We start from the raw sequence: 18121 nt of genomic DNA, 5'->3' as shown, positions 1-18121 counted from the left end.
CAAGCGGCGTCCTTACGTCTTCTCTACGCGACGGAAGGAAGATGGGAGGAAGGCGGGACATCCGGGAAAGCTCCTCCAATCAACGCGGCAGAAGGCCGTGCTGCTGGCCAATGGGGAGCCGGGCGGGCGCGCGCGGCCCGTGGCGATGATCGAGCAGCAGAAGCGAAAGGCCCCGGGCGGCCCCGGCCCCGGCCCGGGCCCTGGTCCCGGCCCAGCTCCCGGTCCCGGCCCCGGCCCAGGCCCAGCTCCTGGCGCTGCCCCCGGCCCTACGCCGGGTCCCGATCTCCCTCTCGTGCCCTCGGCTGCCAAGCGGCCCCGTCATGATCCACCGGCTGCTGGCGGAGGGGGCGGAGGCGGTGGCGGGCAGCCCCCAGCCGGTGCTCTGCTACAATCGGTAGGGGCTCTGAGGGGGGCGGGAATGGAGAGGACCTTTTCCTCGTGCCCTCTGCTCCGGCTGCCCCTCACTTCTCTCCCCGTGTCCTCCCGCAGGGCCCCCCGCGCTGCTCCTCGCTGCAGGCGCCCATCATGTTGTTGTCGGGGCACGAGGGAGAGGTGTACTGCTGCAAGTTCCACCCCAACGGCAACACCCTGGCGTCTGCCGGCTTTGACAGGCTGATCCGTGAGTAGTGGGGCCGGGCTTCACTACTCTTGGTGTAAAAATAATTTGTACTTAACAAAATCTCCCACTTTCCATTGTCCTATACAAGAAATCCCACTAAAGCATCAGCCCCTTCTTTCTCATAGCCTCCCTTTAGATATGGAAAGGCTGCTCTCACATCTCCCTAGAGTCTTCTCTTCCAGGCTGCAGATTTCTCAATCTGAATTAGATGTATTTTCATACGCTGTTCACTTTCCTCTCTCCTGTTTCTCTAGTGCTATGGAATGTCTATGGGGATTGTGATAACTATGCCACACTGAAAGGACACAGTGGAGCGGTGATGGAGCTGCACTATAACACGGATGGCAGGTAAGGAGCACACTGGTAGATTTCTGCCCAATCCCCACTGTTTTGAAGGGGAGATGTTTTCTGTTGGACAGAGCCCTGCACAGCACCTCCTCATTGCTCCAGCTCAGCCAGCAGCCCTTGTGACACTTTTCCAGATCAGGAGTGGTGTTTGCTCGAGGCTGAGCATTGACTCTGGAGCCACTTGTGACTTATGAATGCCTTTGGTTTCAATCTTCAGAAATCTGAATGCTCATGCTGATGATGTGGGAAACGCTAATTGCTTGGGGTGGGAAAGAGAACACGTATGTGCTTTTTTATTTCAGAAGGTTCTTCCACCATTGCATCTGAACCAGGAGGTTGCTAGACTTTCCTTTTTCTCTTCCCAAAGAATCATAGAATCACTCAGGTTGGAAAAGACCTTAAAGATCGTTGAGTCCAACCACAACCTAACCATGCTACCCTAAATAACAACCCTCCACTAAATCATGTCCCTGAGCACCACATCCAAATGGTTTTTAAACACACCCAGGGATGGTGACTCAGCCACCTCCCTGGGCAGCCCACTGCAGTGCTTAACAACCCTTTCTGTAAAGGTTTTTCCTGATATCCAAACTAAACTTACCCTGGCACAACTTGAGGCCATTCCCCCTCGTCCTGTCACCAGTGAGAAGAGACCAACCCCGCTCTGCTGTTGTCACCTTTCAGGTATTGGAAGAGAGCAATAAGGTCTCCTGTCAGCCTCCTTTTCCCAAGACTAAACAGCCCCAGTTCCATTACAGACCATGTCTGAGGAGTCAGAAATCCTATCTATAATTTTAAATAGAAGTGGGGTTTGGTGAAAGCACCTCCTGTGTATTTGTTCTACTGTCAGTCGGCAGACATTTGTCTTTGCACGTTAGGCATAGTTCTTAATAGTTCTGGGGCCAATTTCATTTAATGTTTATATCAGATCTTCATTAGATCCTGATAGAGAGTTTGAGTACACCGTCAGTAAACTAGCAGGTGACACCATGTTGGGCTGCAGTGTTGCAGATGGATCTGGGTAGGCTGAGTTGATGGTCTGAGTCCATGACATTCAACAAAGATGAGTGCTGCACTTGGGTCACAACAGTGCAGTGGTAGAGGCTCAGGGAGAGTGGCTGGAGGGGTGTCCTGTGGGAAAGGATCTGGACAGTTGTAGAGAGCAGCCCCTTTTCCTCCAAACAAAACAACTCAGTTTCCCTCAGCAGCTGTAGCAAGAAAGAGGGCTGTAGCAAGAAGGATGTCAGTCTCATTTTTTCAATTAACAGGACATGATCTTTTCAACCAAAATGAATGTCTCATTCAGTGGCTCCCACTTAATATTTCAAGCTGCGACCTCACATCTGTAGAGTAAGAAAGTGAGTTGGAGAAATGCTTCTGACATTGAGAGTCTCACAGTGGTTCTTCTCCACAGCATGCTCTTCTCAGCATCTACAGACAAGACTGTGGCTGTGTGGGACAGTGAGACTGGAGAGAGAGTGAAGAGGCTGAAGGGCCACACCTCGTTTGTGAACTCCTGCTACCCAGCAAGGCGAGGGCCCCAACTCGTCTGTACAGGCAGTGATGATGGGACGGTGAAGGTCAGTATGTGGAGGCAGTCCACGGTGAAAATAAGATAGGATCTCCAAGAACATAACATCTTCATTTCCATTTAAATTGGGGGAATTCACCTTTTAGTAACTCTCATAGATTTTTATCAACAAGTTTTGATTCCAGAAAAGAAATTCAGTCAATCCTCCTGTACGTTTTTAGATGGAGGTTAAGAAAATTAATCCACTCAGTTGCACTTCTTCTGTTGAACAATGTTAATCAAACAAGTGGAAGGCAAGCAGTTACTGAAATCTTTTATTCAACTGCCTTTTTCCCTCCTATTTTTCCTTAAAACTGGGGAATTCCTGTGTTTTAGCAGCAGCAGACTTTTACTGTGGTTTTTGTAAAAATCCTTTGAGGTGTGAAAGAGTGGATTTTAGTGGAGTGGTCTGAGTCTGCAAAACAGATTTTTCCCCAGAGGGTGGTGAGGCACTGGAACAGGTTGCCCAAGGAGGCTGTGGATGCCCCATCCTTGCAGGCATTCAAAGCCAGGCTGGATGTGGCTCTGGGCAGCCTGGGCTGTTGTTGGTGACCTGCACACAGCAGGGGTTGGAGCTGGATGAGCGCTGTGCTCCTTTGCAACCCAGGCCATTCTATGGTTCTATGAAAGCACGTGTGCAACTCCCTACATGTAAGTTTTACCACCACAATGTCTTTTCAGCTGTGGGATATCAGAAAAAAAGCTGCTGTCCAGACCTTTCAGAACACCTACCAGGTCTTGGCTGTAACTTTCAATGACACCAGTGATCAGATCATATCTGGGGGCATTGACAACGATATTAAGGTATGACGCTTGTGTCCTCGTGTGTCTTTCCAACCATGCTCACCTTTTCCATCCCATCAATATTTACTTAGCAGCATGCAAAATGCCCCATTGGTCAAGAACAAATGTGGAAGACTATTGGTTAATTTTACTGTCACAAGAACTGCACTGATCCACAGTGTCCAACCTCTCTCTTGATCTGAGGCCAACAAGCTGAGGTAGTTGTCCCAGGGCTGTCTGCCATGTGACTGGCCACACGTCCCAGTGCTGCTGTCACACACTGCCACTGATATGGTATTGCAAGCTGGCAGCTGGTGCTCCTCACAGAGGCACTAGAGCCGTATATGAGGTAGGCTAAAGAAAAATTGGTGACACATCCACATTCTCTGACCTCTGCTTCGATAACTTGTCACCTGCTACTGAGGAAAGTTCTTATTTAAGAGCACTCTCAGTGTTTCATTCATTTTGTAGCTGAGATTCTCCTGATAGCTTCATAGTTCAGTCAGTCTTACTGTCTCTTTAGCCTCAGTCTCCAGTCTTACCTAGGCATGGGGAGCACATTCTCGTCAGAGGGCCACCACTAAGTGTAGCACTGAAATGGTATCTGTTCTGATTGCCCTCTGAATGGCAGTAACTCTTAGAGAAAAAGCAGTGTGAGGTTGGGCAGCTGCTTCTCTGTGCCATGGGTCAGTGGAATTCAGGAACTGAGGGAGCTAGGCCAGATTGAAAGGGAATTCTGCATACATAAGCTGCTGAAATTTCATTGTTTTTTGCAATTGTGGTTGGACATGTTAGGTAAGAAATAGAGAAAAAAAAATTGCCCTTTAGAGGACAATACATAACATTATAGCCTTATACTTCAGCCATTCAGATCTCACCCAACTGAAACTGAAAACTGATTTCATCAGATGGCTGATCAGTACCTGCATGAAATGGTTTGGAAAGAGCGTTGCTGAGAGTCTTTTCTGCCCTTTCTAAGCCTCAATCTTGTGTCTGTGTCTGAAAGGTGTGGGACCTTCGACAGAACAAGCTGACGTACACCATGAGGGGGCATGCAGACTCAGTGACAGGCCTCAGCCTGAGTTCAGAAGGCTCCTACCTGCTCTCTAACGCAATGGATAACACAGGTACATCCTACCAAATGTGACAGCACAGCTGTGCAGACAGCTGTCAGCCCCTGCTTTTGAAGAGCTGTGTGTGGCATCTTGGAAAGGAACAGCTGAAATTGGTCAGTGTGCTAAAAGGGGAGAACCAGGTGAAAAGATGGGCAGAACACAGGCTGGGTGAGCAGAGAAAACTTCAGTTCTCTGTGTTAGAACCATGACAGTTGCAGAGAGGGAGCAGAAGAAAGGTTTGTTACGTCTCCCAAAGGGTGATGAGCACACAGGCTGTGGCACAAGTTATTTGCACAGGCAGTTGAACATAATCTTGGTCTGGCTTTTGTCAGTGGTTCAGCTGCTTCCCCGCAGCAGGGAATGACTGTGCTGCTTCCATCTCCCACGTATGGGTGCTCAGCGAAGCTGATCTGATTGGAAGTGTGATCATGAAGTGTGTTAGAATAAAGCAGATGCTCATGTAAGAAGACAGTGGCTGGTCTGTGTAATAGTTGTTTTGGATTTTCCTCCTCCTGTTGGCAATGGTCTTAGGAATTACAAATTGCTGCATTTGACCTTTCGTATCGCAGCTTCCTGCAGCGGGAAAGCTGTTGGTTTAGTTGGTTTCCTTCAGCTTCTGAGGAAACATGAGCATGAAAAGAACAAGGAATGTGACCAGACCTTTGGTCGTCTGCAGCTGATCCTGCCCCCTGCCTTGCTATCTCCAGCTGATTGCTGGCTGCTCTCTTGCAGTTCGCATCTGGGACGTGCGACCGTTTGCCCCAAAAGAGAGATGTGTGAAGATTTTCCAGGGGAACGTGCACAATTTTGAAAAGGTGAGTGTATTGCAGACTGAAACACTGGTGTTCATGCAACACTGCAGCTGTCTGTTAACTTCTCTGTAAATTGTTTTTTAAGTTCAAGTTTAAACCAGTGAGGCTTTAATAAGGACTCAAAGGAAGATTAATGCACAAAGTGAGATTCCAATTAAAGCTGTAGTAACAAAATTTCTTTGCTCAGTTTGGCTATAATTAGCTGTAAATTAAGTATTTTCTACACTCACTATCTACGTTGTGTAAAGTAGCAAGGCGATGGATGTTTCCAGCAATAAAATAAAACCTGTCATTACTTTCTCATCTTTTGAAGAGGGATCATTAAAGTAGTGCTCGTGATATTTAAAGTCTCATGGTGATTTTACTTGAAGTGGAAGGGAAGAGCTGAATCTTCTTTGGAAATCAAACTGTGCCTATTTTTTTTATCGTTGTTTTAGAATCTTTTGAGGTGCTCCTGGTCTCCAGATGGGAGTAAGATAGCAGGGGGATCTGCTGACAGGTGAGTTATCACCGTGTTTCTCTGTTACTGTCAGTCCTAAACTATGTTTGCAATCACTCCTGAAACGAGCTGGATTATCTCTAAAATTAATGTGAAGAACCAGAGTTGTGCATGGAGGTGTGAAGACCCAGACAACCCCCTGTGGTAATCTGTGAGCATTGTCTGCAGCAGTGATAGCAGCAATGTGCTCAGATTGCATAAGTGGAGAAGCAATGTATGGTTGTAAAATCCTTATTGCTGTTGTCAGAAACCTTCTAGAGAGCTCCGTTTCTGCCTGTGTTCAGTCACTGCATCCAACAGATGGACAAGCAGGTGACAGGAGCATAGCTGGCAGCACATGAGGTCTCTTGCAGTCGTAGCAGCAGACTCTTGTGAGACTTTTCTAAAGGCAGAGATTCTGGCAGATTGCTGCAGATTGGTGATAATGACCACGAGTATCAGAGCTACCAGGTAGCACCAGTGCTGTTCCGAGGATCGTTTGTGATCCTTACTTTAATTAACAGATGTGAGGAAATTAAGTTGTCACTAAATTAGCACGTACCTGACGTATTTAAATGAGAGATTCTGCAGACTGGGGTAACCAAAGGGTCAAGTGGGCAGGGGGAGAAGGGCAGCAGATCCCTGCCAGGCACTGAAGCTTGCCTTGAAGAATACCAACGTGCTGGAGCAGATCCAGGGCCACTGTCAGTGACATGGAGACAAGAATTCCTGCAGGCCAGAGTCCAAGGCATGGAACAGCAGTAATCAGCAAAGTAATGAGTTTCTGATAGACGACAGGGAGAGCTTTAGCTCTTACAGAGCAGATACAGTGGGGCCAGCTGTCACAGCTGAGACGTGACCCTTCTTTCCAGTCCCACTGGGCTGCAGCAGCAGAGCACATGGTTAGGAATACCTGTGCCTCCGTGGCCAGTCCCAGTGTGGGCAGCCTGACACGGTGAAATGGGGCTGGAAATATTAGGCCACGAGGTCAGTTCTGCAGATGCTGATGTAGCTGTGTGGTTTGACAGCAACTTTGCTGTGAAATTCATGATGAGGAGCACACAGCCAGGTGTTGGATGAGGCCACTCAGATCTTCCTGCTATCTCTGAGTTTTTAAGTTTTTTTGGTTTTGTTTTGTAATTATTTTTTTGAGAAGGAGCATCTGCTGGGAAAGCAAAGCAAGATTAAAAATTTCCGTTTGTCTGCATAAAAGATAATTCCCCACTGGTTGCTGTATTGCTCTGCATTATGTGGAGTATGTGTGACAATTATCTGACTTTTTTTTTTTTCACTGTGAGCCTTTCAGAAGGGTTATTGTAAAATCAGCTGCTTAATGCTTTCCTGCTTTGCCATACCAAAGAAAAAACATTGCAGCAGAATTCTGTAGTGAAAGTGCCTGATATGATTCTTGCCTGCTGGATAATAGCAATAGCTGTGCTTGAAGAAATGCTGCTTTAAATGATATTCACGACTCAAGTGGGATGCTCCGTTTTTTTTTTTCCTTTTCACATCCTTTAAGAAAATAACATGAAGAATGCCTCTGAAAAAGTCTCTGTTGGCATCCAGTTGTCCTCTCTGCTTAGCCAGCAAGGATCATAAAAGATTCAGTGCTTTTTGGGGCAGAAAAGAAGTTAATTGCTGTTTCAACCAAGAAACAGAAATTTTTCTGTTTCAACTAAGAGATGGTTTTGCAATTAGAGGCCTGATGTAAAACCAACCATTGGTCTTCATGAGGTGTGCAAAGCTTTGTCAAAGGGAAAGAGCAGCTGGTGGTGGCACTCGGTGCTGGGGGCACTGCGTAAGCCTGGATGGCCCCGCTTTGGATTCAGAGCCTGGGTTGTGTGCAGGGATGTACAAGGGCTGTTGGTCCTGAGCACGTTTCAGCTCACGCAGCTGGGATGAACTGATCACAGTGGCATTTGCAGCAGCCTTCCTTTGGAGGAACGTGGCTGCAGGTCACTTTTATGTGTGTTCTCTTGCCTGCTGTCCCTCGTTGCCCTCACCCTCTGCAGCATCGCCTGTGAGCAGCCACGCTGATGTCTCTGAAGCACGTGTGTGGCAGAGCTGCTCTCCACACTGAACTCCACCAATTACTGCTCTGCCATTTTCCTTTTCTGCCCCCTGACAGATTTTATTTCAGATGCCACTCACTTATCTAAGGAGCAAAACGAGAAGGCAGGAGGAGCGTAATGCAGAACTGGCAGCTTTCCCAAGCCACTGATTCTTTTTCTGAAGAGCTGAGAACCTGTAACAAATGACATTCCAGGTTAAGTTTGGGAGGGAGGCCGAGCAGGTGGGACGCAGCATCGTTTTGCCTGGCTGTGGTCTCCATATCCGAGGTCTGGGCATCGCTTTGTGGACTGGCATAGTGACGGGCAGCAGGAATGTGGTAGGGCAGGCTGTGTTCTGCAGCACAGAGGTGCCTTTTCTCTCCCATTTGGAGACCGTAAGGATAGTCTGAGTGCTGCCTGGTGCCAGCAGTTTATTTCTGACCCGCTGCACTTGCAGTGCTGTCGATTCTGTCCTTCAGCCAAGGTGAGGCAGGCGGGCAGGACCTGCAGCAGTGCAGCATGGCGACCCGCAGGAGATTAATCCAAGGGCTGCATGCAGTCTGATCAGCCCCTAATAAATGCTGCCAAGTGAATGATGACTTCAGTGGCGTCGCAGGAAGAAATCCATATATAAAGGTTGTTGACTGGGAGGGGTTGTGCTATGGCAGGGAACTGGGGGGGAGCACCCAGACTCCTCCTCACTGCTTGCCTGCCAGCCTGAACTGAGAGTCCCTATGGTGCCTGCAGGGAGGTGTTTGCAAGAGGAAGAGTCGTTCTGATGCTCCATGTGTCTCTGAGCCCACTGTGTTGCTGTTGTGCTGGGGGTCTCCGTGGCCTCATCAATCTCAGTGCTGCAGTGCTGAGACAGCAGAGAGGCTTTTAACACAGAGCTGGCACGTCAGCTCCTACCTGCTCAGACCTTTGCTCCTTTTAATTCAGCAGTGCAGCGTTTTGCTCCTGAAGGCTCCTTGTTTATCCGTGCTAACAGCTGTGGTTATTACAGCCTGGGTGGTGAACCGTTGCAGGAAGCAGCCGTTGGTGTGGGAGGCACCTCCTCTCCCTTTACAAATGCTTGCTCTCATAATGACTGTCTTGTAGGTTTGTCTATGTGTGGGACACCACATCCAGGAGGATTCTGTACAAGCTGCCAGGCCACGCGGGGTCGGTGAACGAACTGGCTTTCCATCCAGAGGAACCTATCAGTAAGTCCTCCCCAGATCAAGTCAGCTGGGGAAACAGATTCAGAGCCGACTGGATGCTGGTCTTCCATAAAACAGCACAAATAGTGCTGGTGGCCCAGACCCCAAGTATTGAAGAACCGAGGGAAAGAAGTCCACTGCAGCCTGGAGCCAAGCCCTGGGCTGAGCAGCGGGGCTCTGCTCGTGGGCCTGGTGACCAGCAGTGCTGTGGAGGTCTGGCCATGAGCTGCAGGTGGCTGTGAGCTACTGCTTCTGCCCAGAGGCCACGGGAAAAGATTTTTGATACTTGGGTTTGGTATAACCATGTATTTGCTGACCACATGATAACACTTAGAAGCCAAGAGGCATGTCTCCAGCAGAGCAGAGCAGAGATTTCAGTCATCATCCCAGAAGTTCTGCTCCAGGGCAAAGGTGTGGCACTGCATTTCAGTGGTGGGTGAGAAAATGCAGCTGGTGGCTTTCTCAGAACAGCTACAGTGCCATGGCTGAGACCAGACTTGGTGTCAGTTTCTTAGCACTGTTTGTGGCCCTAGGAGGACCACGGGGCACTGTTTGTTTCTATGGAAACACTCACACCATCAGCCAGGTCATCACACTGCTTCAGCCAAAAACTGACACGAGGCAACCCCGAAGGGAAGCTGAGAGCTCAGTGGTGCTGAGCATGACAGTGTGCAGCAGCCTGGGGGTGGGGATTCGGGGCAGTGAATTATGGGTTTGTTCCTTGGTTATTCATTGCTCTGTCTTCAGATCAGAGACTGTGCTGGAAGAGCAGAGCCATCTTTCCGCTTTGGAGCGGGTTGTTCGTAATTGCGTTCTGCTGAGCTTCTCTTTGAGCATCAATCACTCGTCTGAAAGTAAAAATTAAAAACCTACCCAGTCGTGGCACAAGAGCCCTGCAGCTGATTCCTGTTAACATCTGGGAACGTTGATCTTGTAGCTCACTCCACCCATCTCACGTTCTGCATCTGCATGGGGGGGCACCGCCGAGCCAGGCGACAGACGTTGGTCTGCAAGCTTCATGCCAACCCACCACACACACATCTCACAGACTTGAATGAAATAGCTGCCAGGTCAAGAACAGAGCTCTGATGGAGTCACCCTTAACACTGGTGCTTTGCGTGCACTCAGCAGCCTTTCAGACCCTCTGCATCAGGGCTGTTCTGGCTGAGCGCAGCTGCATTTCTGCTGTTCTGACAGCAGCGTGGCCAGGCTTTTCCAGCCAGCCTCTGCCCTCTAGTGGCACGCGGTCCCAGTGGCCGTGCCTGTTCACAGTCTGAATGCTCCTTGCAAGCAAAATAACATTGCAGGATATTTGAGAGCATTACCAGCGTGTTTATGTGTCTCTCTTTAGTGTTTTAATGCTCAGACATTACAGGCAGCGTGCCTTTATGTCTGTCTTGGGGCAGGGGAATGGCAGCCAGAGCTCTACGTGCTTGCTGCTGTGCTGCGTGTGCTGAAATGTCAGTGGTAATCCCAGGAAGCGTTTTTGGGGAGCAGATGAGATCTGGCTTTAAAGATAACTTACAGCCAGCAGCTAAATCCACAGTGTGTCATCAGCAGAGGTTTCAAACTGATTGTTGTGTTCCTCTCTCCTGCAGTACTCTCTGCATCCAGTGACAAGAGGCTGTATATGGGGGAGATCCAGTGAAGCTGAGAAGATGCTGTGATTTGTGCCCCTGAAGTCTCTGGTTTACAGAAGTAGGATTGACTTTTGCTGGTGCCAGCCCCCTCACACTCGTGGTAATGGGAAAACACTGAAGCAGCTCGATGAGGCATCACAGGCTGCAGTGTCTGCATGGCCCTGCTGTACAGCCTGGGCTTTTTCCCCTTTTGAGGAAGAAGGAAAACTTAGAATTGAATTGGTTTTGAATTTGGCTGTACAGCGGGCTGCTAAACCCTTACCCAGATCACTTGAAATTTGTGTAATTTGTTTAAATTCCATTTGTGGCTTGTATATTCCCTGTCCGGTTTCTCTTGGTTGTTTTTATATGGTCAAACTGAAATAGACACCTTTTTACAAGAACTGTGTGGATGGAATTTATTGTTCTGCTTTACTTTTCTACCGTACAATACTAAATCAAAGCCCTCGCTCGTATATAACCCAGGGAAAACATATACTTGAACTTCAGAAGAGCAGCTTTATTTTTTATTCATGGCAATAAAAATGACCACACTGGAAATAATTGTCAGGCTACTGCTGAATTCTATTTTCTTGTTTTGAGTAGAGTCAGCCTTCTGCTATAAATAAATGTAAAAGGAATGAGTTCAGGACTCAGCAGTGCAGGAGCTGGGTTGGTTGCACATCCACTGTTGCATCGCAGGCTGGCTGGGATGTGGCAGGTTGTCAGGCAGGTTGGGTGCACGTTGCTTATCTACCATCAAGATTTGGAATAGGAGAAAACAATTTCCCTTCCAGCAATTTAAGCTCCTTCCCTGCTGGCTTATCCCCACCATTCCATGGTCAGGTCTGTGCCCCACAGGTTTCTGTTCTGAACGTGTCCACCCCAGTTTCTTGCCCAGTTTCTCCTTTTTCACCCCTTTTTCCCCCTTTGCTGCCATAGCTCAGATTGTGTCAGGTGCTGCTCGCCTCTCGCTGGTTCCCTGTCCTGTCCTGGAGGAGGGCTGCACATTGGGTGGGATGATGAACCTGTGATCCTCCCACTCCAGGACTGTTCTGTGCAGTCGTGCTGTGTTTGATCAGGAGGATTCTGCTGCAGCCATAAGGAGGTATTTAAGAGGTGGAAAATTATTGCAGTTCACACAGTACAATGGGAAGAAGTTCCTCTGACTGCATTCTTGCCCCTATTCTTACTGTGGAGAGAAGGGAAAAGCTGGAGGATTGTGCACTTGAGGCTGGAAAGGATGGAGAAGCTTTGAAGGAGGGTGAGAAGTGTGACTGCCCTTCCCGAGGAGGCAGAGCGGACGTGGGGTGACACTGCTTTGTCACTGTCACCTGGAATGGTTCCTGTCCTGGTGCTGTGTCCTTGTTTTAGGGATGCAGGAAATCTGTGACTGCCTCATTCACTGCCCAGCCCCGCAGCTGGGCTGACGGATTCGAGCACCAGGTCTGCACTGAGCAGAGCCCCAGCTTCAAATCCAGTGAGGATCAGCTCCTTGCGACGCCCAGCAGGAGCAGCAGGTGCCATCACAGAATCACAGAATCACCTGGGTTGGAAGGGACCTCAAGGATCATGTAGTTCCAACCCCCCTGCCCAGCAGGGCCACCAAACACACACATTCAGATCAGGTTGCCCAGGACCCCGTCCAACCTGGCCTTGAACACGTCCAAGGACGGGGCATCCACAACCTCCCTGGGCAGCCCGTTCCAGGGCCTAACCACTCTCCTTGTGAAGAACTTACCCCTAACATCCAACCTAAATCTTCCCTCCTTCAACTTGGATCCATTTCCCCTAGTCCTGCTGTTGTCAGCCCTTCTGAAGAGTTTACTCCCCTCCTGGGTGTAGGTTCCCTTCAGGTATTGATAGGCTGCAATGAGGTCGCCCCGCAGCTTCTCTTCTCCAGGCTGAACAAGCCCAATTCCCTCAGCCTGTCCTCATAGGGGAGGTGCTCCAGCCCCCTGCTCATCTCAGTCGCCCTCCTCTGGACCCTTTCCAAGATCTCTATGTCTTTCTTGTACTGAGGGCTCCACACCTGGACACAGTACTCCAGGTGGGGCCTCACAAGAGCCGAGTAGAGAGGGACAATCACCTCCCTGTCCCAACATCAGTCCGTACCAACACAGAGGAGCTGCACCCGTGGCACTGCTGCTCACCAGGACGCCGCGTTGGCAAAGCTGCTGCTGCCCAGTCTGCAGCCTGCCCTGCACCGGGACCCCGCTGAGGTTGGGGCTGACAGGTGGGGTGAGGAGGAGGATGGTGCAGACGGGGGAGGACCTGTCACCAGATGGTGGTGAGTGGATGCATCGAATGCAAACGAATCACCCTCCAGCTGAAGAGCCAAGCAGAGAGAGCTGGAGGCAGGGGGAAGATTTATTTTTAATTCTGCGGAGTGTTAAATAACACGGCCTGGAATGCATGCGAATGAGAGCAGGGGGCCCGGCTGGGAGTGCCAGATCTCAGGCCAGCTCCTGTGCCCTGGGATGGGGCTGCCTGGCCAGGAGCAGACAGGCACGTGCACGTGGTGCTTTGTGGGCCCTATTATAATCCTTGAGGGTTTGTTTCATCTGAATGTATGCCCAAATGTCTGAGGGAAGAGGCTGGGGGCCTGGCTGGTGGTGACAAGATAGTAACTGCTCGATTTCCTGACTTGTGTTTGTTTAAAGGAAGAAAAAAGGGTGCTTTCTTTCCTTAGTTAGCAAAGGAGGAACCTGAGGTGAAGCCGTAGAGAGGCCTCCTCCTGCATCCCCCAGTCACCTGGGAATGGCCAGCCTTAAACCCACCTTGGTGTGAATGAAGGATGCAGCCAAGGCTCTGGCTTTTCCTGCACAAAGGAAAAGGAAATGAGGAAAAAAGCAGAGGTGTGAGCGTGCCTGGTGTGCCTTGCAGGTGGGCTGTGATGCTGCACCCTGGGGTCTGGCAGCACCCTGAGATGCCCAGTCCCACCTGGTGGCTGTGACTATGAGACGCTCAGCAGCTCAGTGCATCAGTGCTGGCATCCATGCAGCTGTGACCCAGATCAGGAGAATGATCTGGATTAACACTAATCCCCCCACCCCAAGGAGAGCAAGCCCTGCCGTGGGGCCGGATTGCTTTCAGGGCATCTCCTCCCTAAATAGACCAAGAGAGCCCAGCAGTGCCACCCCAACACGAGCACACTGACTGCAGCAGTGAGCTTTCTTCTCTCCTGCATCCCTGGAGAGAGCTGGAAGCTGATTTAGGAGCAGCACCCACCTGCTGGTAATGGGGCACGTGCTCAGTGAGCCGTGACCGGCCCCGTCCTTGCAATTTGTGGATTTAATCTAATTTGCTCAGGGGGTTGGAAGGGTGGTGAGCGAACGCAGATCCCGGCAGTTAACAGCCCCCGGGGGGGCACTGGGAGCTGAGTTTCATGCTCTGCAGAGCCAAATTCCTGCAGCAGGAGCACAGCCTCAGCTCCATGCTGCCACCACAGGGGTTCAGCCCCCCAGGCTCAGTGCTGGCCCTGGGGTACAGCCATGGGAAACCCTTTGTGCAGGGGGCTTGCTGCCAAGCTGAGCCCTTGATGTGCAGCATGCACGCATCCGTGCACGCACTGCATGGACACACATGCACACACATATATGTACATGTGCACATGCGTGTATGCACACATGCCTGCATACCAACGCTTACAGACGTTTTCACTGGAGCAGTGTGAGCTCCAGGGCGCACAGCAGCAAGCCATTAAAGGCATAATCCGAGCACGGAGAAAATTGTTTTCTTAAACAGGTTTATTCCTCCAAGGGACGTCTTTGCTTGAGAGATTTCCTCTATAAATTAAATCTGTCCCATGATCCAGATCAACGGCTGCGAGCCCCACAGCACTGCGTGGCTCTGGTCCCCGCTCTGGTCCTTATGCTGTGCCACCTTTTGGAGCACAGAGCCCCTGGATGGGGGCTGGGGCATAAGCTGGGATCCTGCAGGGCACAGTGTGAGCAGCCCAGCCCTGCTCCATTCCTCCCCACCCCCCTCCCCCCGCCTTGGTTGCCACCCCATCCCTCCTCCAACCCCTTCCACACCTTTTCCCATTGCTGCTCCTAATGAATTTTGGTAGCGATAGTTTCTAAAAGAATAGAAAACAATTATTTGCTCTGTTGGGGGATTAGATGATATTTAGTCTCTATTTAATAGAAAACTAATTAAATTACACGAGAAACTGAATAGAATTTTTTTGTTAATTATGAATTTTGCAAGCTACAAAGGCTAAATGATGATGGATTCTGTAATCTGCCGTGCTTTTAGCTAGACACTGAGATAAGATGACAGCTGAGAAAGAATGGGAAGAATGCATTTTAATTTCTATATCGATTCAATAACAGCTGGCTGAACAGCGATCCATTAATGGTGATCTGCAGGAGCTGACGTTGACTGGCAGGCTGACGGCTAATTATGTGAAAATTGGGGACACAGTGGTTAAACAGATGTGTGTGTGCTCCTGGAGGAGGCTGGGGAAGTGCTGGTGCCCTGTGTGCTGGCTTTCTCCATCTCTTCCCTTCGCCCTGCATGGGCAGGTGGGATGCAGGGTGCTTGGTGCCAGGCGTTCCTTAGGGCTTTGAGTCACTGGGATTTGGGGATGGGTGAAATGAGGGCATGGATGATTGGGGTCCAGATCAGCTGCTCTGCCTCCACCTGTGCTGGAGGTGCTGTCTCCAGGCTGCTGTCTGGCATCCTGAGCTTGGTGCCCAGGTTTGGGCTGCCCATCACAGGCAGCATCTCTGATCCCAGGGCTGGAGCATCCCTGCTTCCAGGGCTGGGACATCCTTGGTCCCAGTGCTGGGATATCTCTGCTCCCAGGGTCGGAGCATCCCTAATCCTGGGACTGGAGCACCTCTGCTCCCAGTACCTGGCTGGTGCCCAGCTGCCCATCACACAGTGCTGGGCTGCAGTGGGGTCCACATTTTCCTTTCCACCTGCAGGGCTGCTCAGCCGCTCTGACCTCTTGTTAATTAGGGGCTCGTTAGCATGGATGCAGGAGAACTTCAGCCCTGGCATTTGTGAGTCGTGGCTGCTCCACCAAAACTGAGCTGCCCATCAGCCTGCAGGGGGGATTCAAAGTGCAAACCCACTCCTCTCTGAAGGCACTACGCCGTGTTTTGGGGGGAGCTCCACTGCTACCTCACTGGATCAACACTGCTGGGAGCACCAAGCAAGGGGTGCTTGTGGGAGCCCCAACCACCCACAGGGTTTCATTGAATCAGACCTGTGCCTGCACGGAGATTTGCATGTGTTTACTCTGCTCTGATTTGCATAATGGATGGGAATAAATATCTTCTCCCTGTCACCGTAACACAGACAGATGGATCCCCTTCAAAGATTTGTTGGCCAATAAACACACCGAAACGATCATTCCATCTTGTTCCAGCGGGCTGCTTGGTGCCATCAATTACTGCCCAGGATCCTGAAGGATGCTTACGGGGCTGCAGCTCAGCAGCCAGTTCCTTGGGGCTGCCACGTCCCCTCTGGGGATGTCCCCAAGCTTTGGCTGGTGCCTGGGGGGGACACCACAACTCCTGGCACAGAGTTGGTGCTTTTTCCCCCCCAAATTTTTTTGCTGGCCAGACAGATGACAAAGAAGACTTTGTGCAGCCAAGAGAGCGATCCCACCTGGCTCCCCATGCCCTGGGGATGCAGAGCTTGGCCAGGCCATGCTGTAAGATGACCTTCCTGATGCCTTGTGGTCCTGGGATGCTCCCAGGGGTCAGCAAAGGGACATGGGGGACATCCAACTTCTTGGGCTGCACGGCTGGCAGAACTTCTGCTTGAGTCGCCATCAGAAGCCAAGCATTGGGTAACCCACCCATCTGGGCTGGAAAAGACCTTCAGCATTATCACTCCAACCATTAACTGGACCCACTGGGTAACCCATACTGTCATAGAATCATGTCATAGAATCACAGAATGGCCTGGGCTGAAAAGGACCACAGTGCTCAGTGTTCCAACCCCTGCTGTGTGCAGGTCACCAACCTGCAGCCCAGGCTGCCCAGAGCCACATCCAGCCTGGCCTTGAATGCCTGCAGGGATGGGGCATCCACAGCCTCCTTGGGCAACCTGTGCCAGTGCCTCACCACCCTCTCGGGGAAAAACTTCCTCCTCATATCCAACCTAAACCTCCCCTGTCTCACTTTAAAACCTTGTCCTATCATCTAGGTTGGGAAAGACCTTCAAGATCATGAATTCCAACCAATAACCTGACCTACTGCATAACATGCCATGGACTCGTCGAGGTGTGAAAAAATCCTTTAAGATCATCAGCTCCAACCACTGACCTGACCTTTGGGGTAACATGTCCCATACATTCATCCAGTTTGAAAAAGACTTTCTAGAGCCTCTTGGTATTTCTGCAATCCCTCCTTGCAACTCATCCACCCGTCCCATGGGGCCTCGGGCTTCAGGAATGCTGTGCCCCTAATGAGGGGCAGTGAGCACACGCTGTCATCCCCCACGCACCACATTTCCATTTGAAAAAGGCAGCAATATTGAAAAAGAATGGCTTTCCACGAACAATGCATCTGGTGTACATCAAAGCACTTATCTTCACAGCTTCCTCCCGTCTCCATGAATGAATAATGCGACCCTGATTTTATTTCCTCCTAATATTTCCTCCGTCATTTGCACATCGTCTCTTCTCTTTCTTTCCACAAAAATAAAATAAAATAAAAGCAAAACGAAAGATCGCAGGTGCGGATGGAGGGCGACAAAGCAGGACAAAACGCTCAGCCCTTCCCCACCCGCTCACAAATGAAGTTATCTCCTCGCCTTCTAGGGAAGCAGCCTGACATGCTATATTGACCTTTTTAATCTAAAATTGATTCTTTGCAAAACTCCACCTGGTCGAGAGCCAGGCAGGATCTCGGCACCGTTGTGTTGGTTTTATCGCTCTCATTATTTTCCATCAGCACGTTTTGCTTTCCTCTGGTGTTTACTGGAGCCTTCGCCCCTCGCACTGATGGGGAGGGCTGAGCAGAGCAGGTCAGGCTTGCAATTGTCAACAAAGTATCGTGAGTCGATGGGGACCTCATTGGTGCTGACCTATGGGATCCCTTCACCCCACGTCCTTCCTCTGCTCACATCCATGAGCAGTGCCTCCTTTTCCAGCACCCCTGGCTCAGTTTGCACTCAGCCAACTCCCCTGGGCTCTGCAAGCACACCAAATATCTGTAGTGCAGATTCTGCGCTCGGAGAAGCTGGATGTCTCCTACAAACCCCATCCTATGGCCGTGCCTGGACCTCCCAGAACTCATGGGGGCACATGCCAGCACACAGCACCGGGGCAGGGGGAAATTCCCACTGCAGGATGGCGGAACACATCCAGGAGTGGCGGATCCAGCAGGCTGGTGAGTGGGGATGTGTGCTCAAATGTTGGATGGGCTGGGTTGGATCGTGGACCTGCACCCACATCCAAATGCATCTGCAAACTGTGGACCATCAGATTCAGAACTGAGCTGTGCCAGTGCCAAAATACATGCAGTTTCAATAGATGCTTTGTTGTAAAAATCAAGGCTGAAGAAA

General features: G+C 50.4%; 1 protein-coding gene across 1 annotated transcript; it reads left to right on the top strand.

Moving 5' to 3' along the window:
* Positions 1-126: 126 nt before the first annotated feature.
* SNRNP40 (small nuclear ribonucleoprotein U5 subunit 40) lies at positions 127-10998 on the top strand. The gene is made up of 10 exons (XM_052699080.1): positions 127-394; positions 490-619; positions 874-967; positions 2382-2547; positions 3219-3341; positions 4327-4447; positions 5168-5250; positions 5685-5746; positions 8875-8978; positions 10574-10998. The coding sequence occupies exons 1-10, from the start codon at positions 146-148 to the stop codon at positions 10621-10623; spliced, it is 1182 nt and encodes a 393-aa protein (XP_052555040.1). The 5' UTR covers positions 127-145; the 3' UTR covers positions 10624-10998.
* The last annotated feature ends 7123 nt before the right edge of the window (positions 10999-18121 follow it).

Source organism: Tympanuchus pallidicinctus, unplaced genomic scaffold, assembly GCF_026119805.1.
Source record: "Tympanuchus pallidicinctus isolate F22 unplaced genomic scaffold, pur_lepc_1.0 scaffold35, whole genome shotgun sequence".
NCBI classification, from domain to species: Eukaryota; Metazoa; Chordata; class Aves; order Galliformes; family Phasianidae; genus Tympanuchus; species Tympanuchus pallidicinctus.
Note: the sequence above shows the minus strand (reverse complement) of the source record. Positions and strands in the feature narration are given on the sequence as shown.

Bases quoted from the DNA above. Each gene is read 5' to 3' on its own strand.
- SNRNP40 (XM_052699080.1), top strand. From the start codon at position 146: ATGATCGAGCAGCAGAAGCGAAAGGCCCCGGGCGGCCCCGGCCCCGGC. The intron at 395-489 runs GTAGGGGCTCTG...GTCCTCCCGCAG, and splicing joins CCGGTGCTCTGCTACAATCG to GGCCCCCCGCGCTGCTCCTC. The intron at 8,979-10,573 runs GTAAGTCCTCCC...TCTCTCCTGCAG, and splicing joins CCATCCAGAGGAACCTATCA to TACTCTCTGCATCCAGTGAC.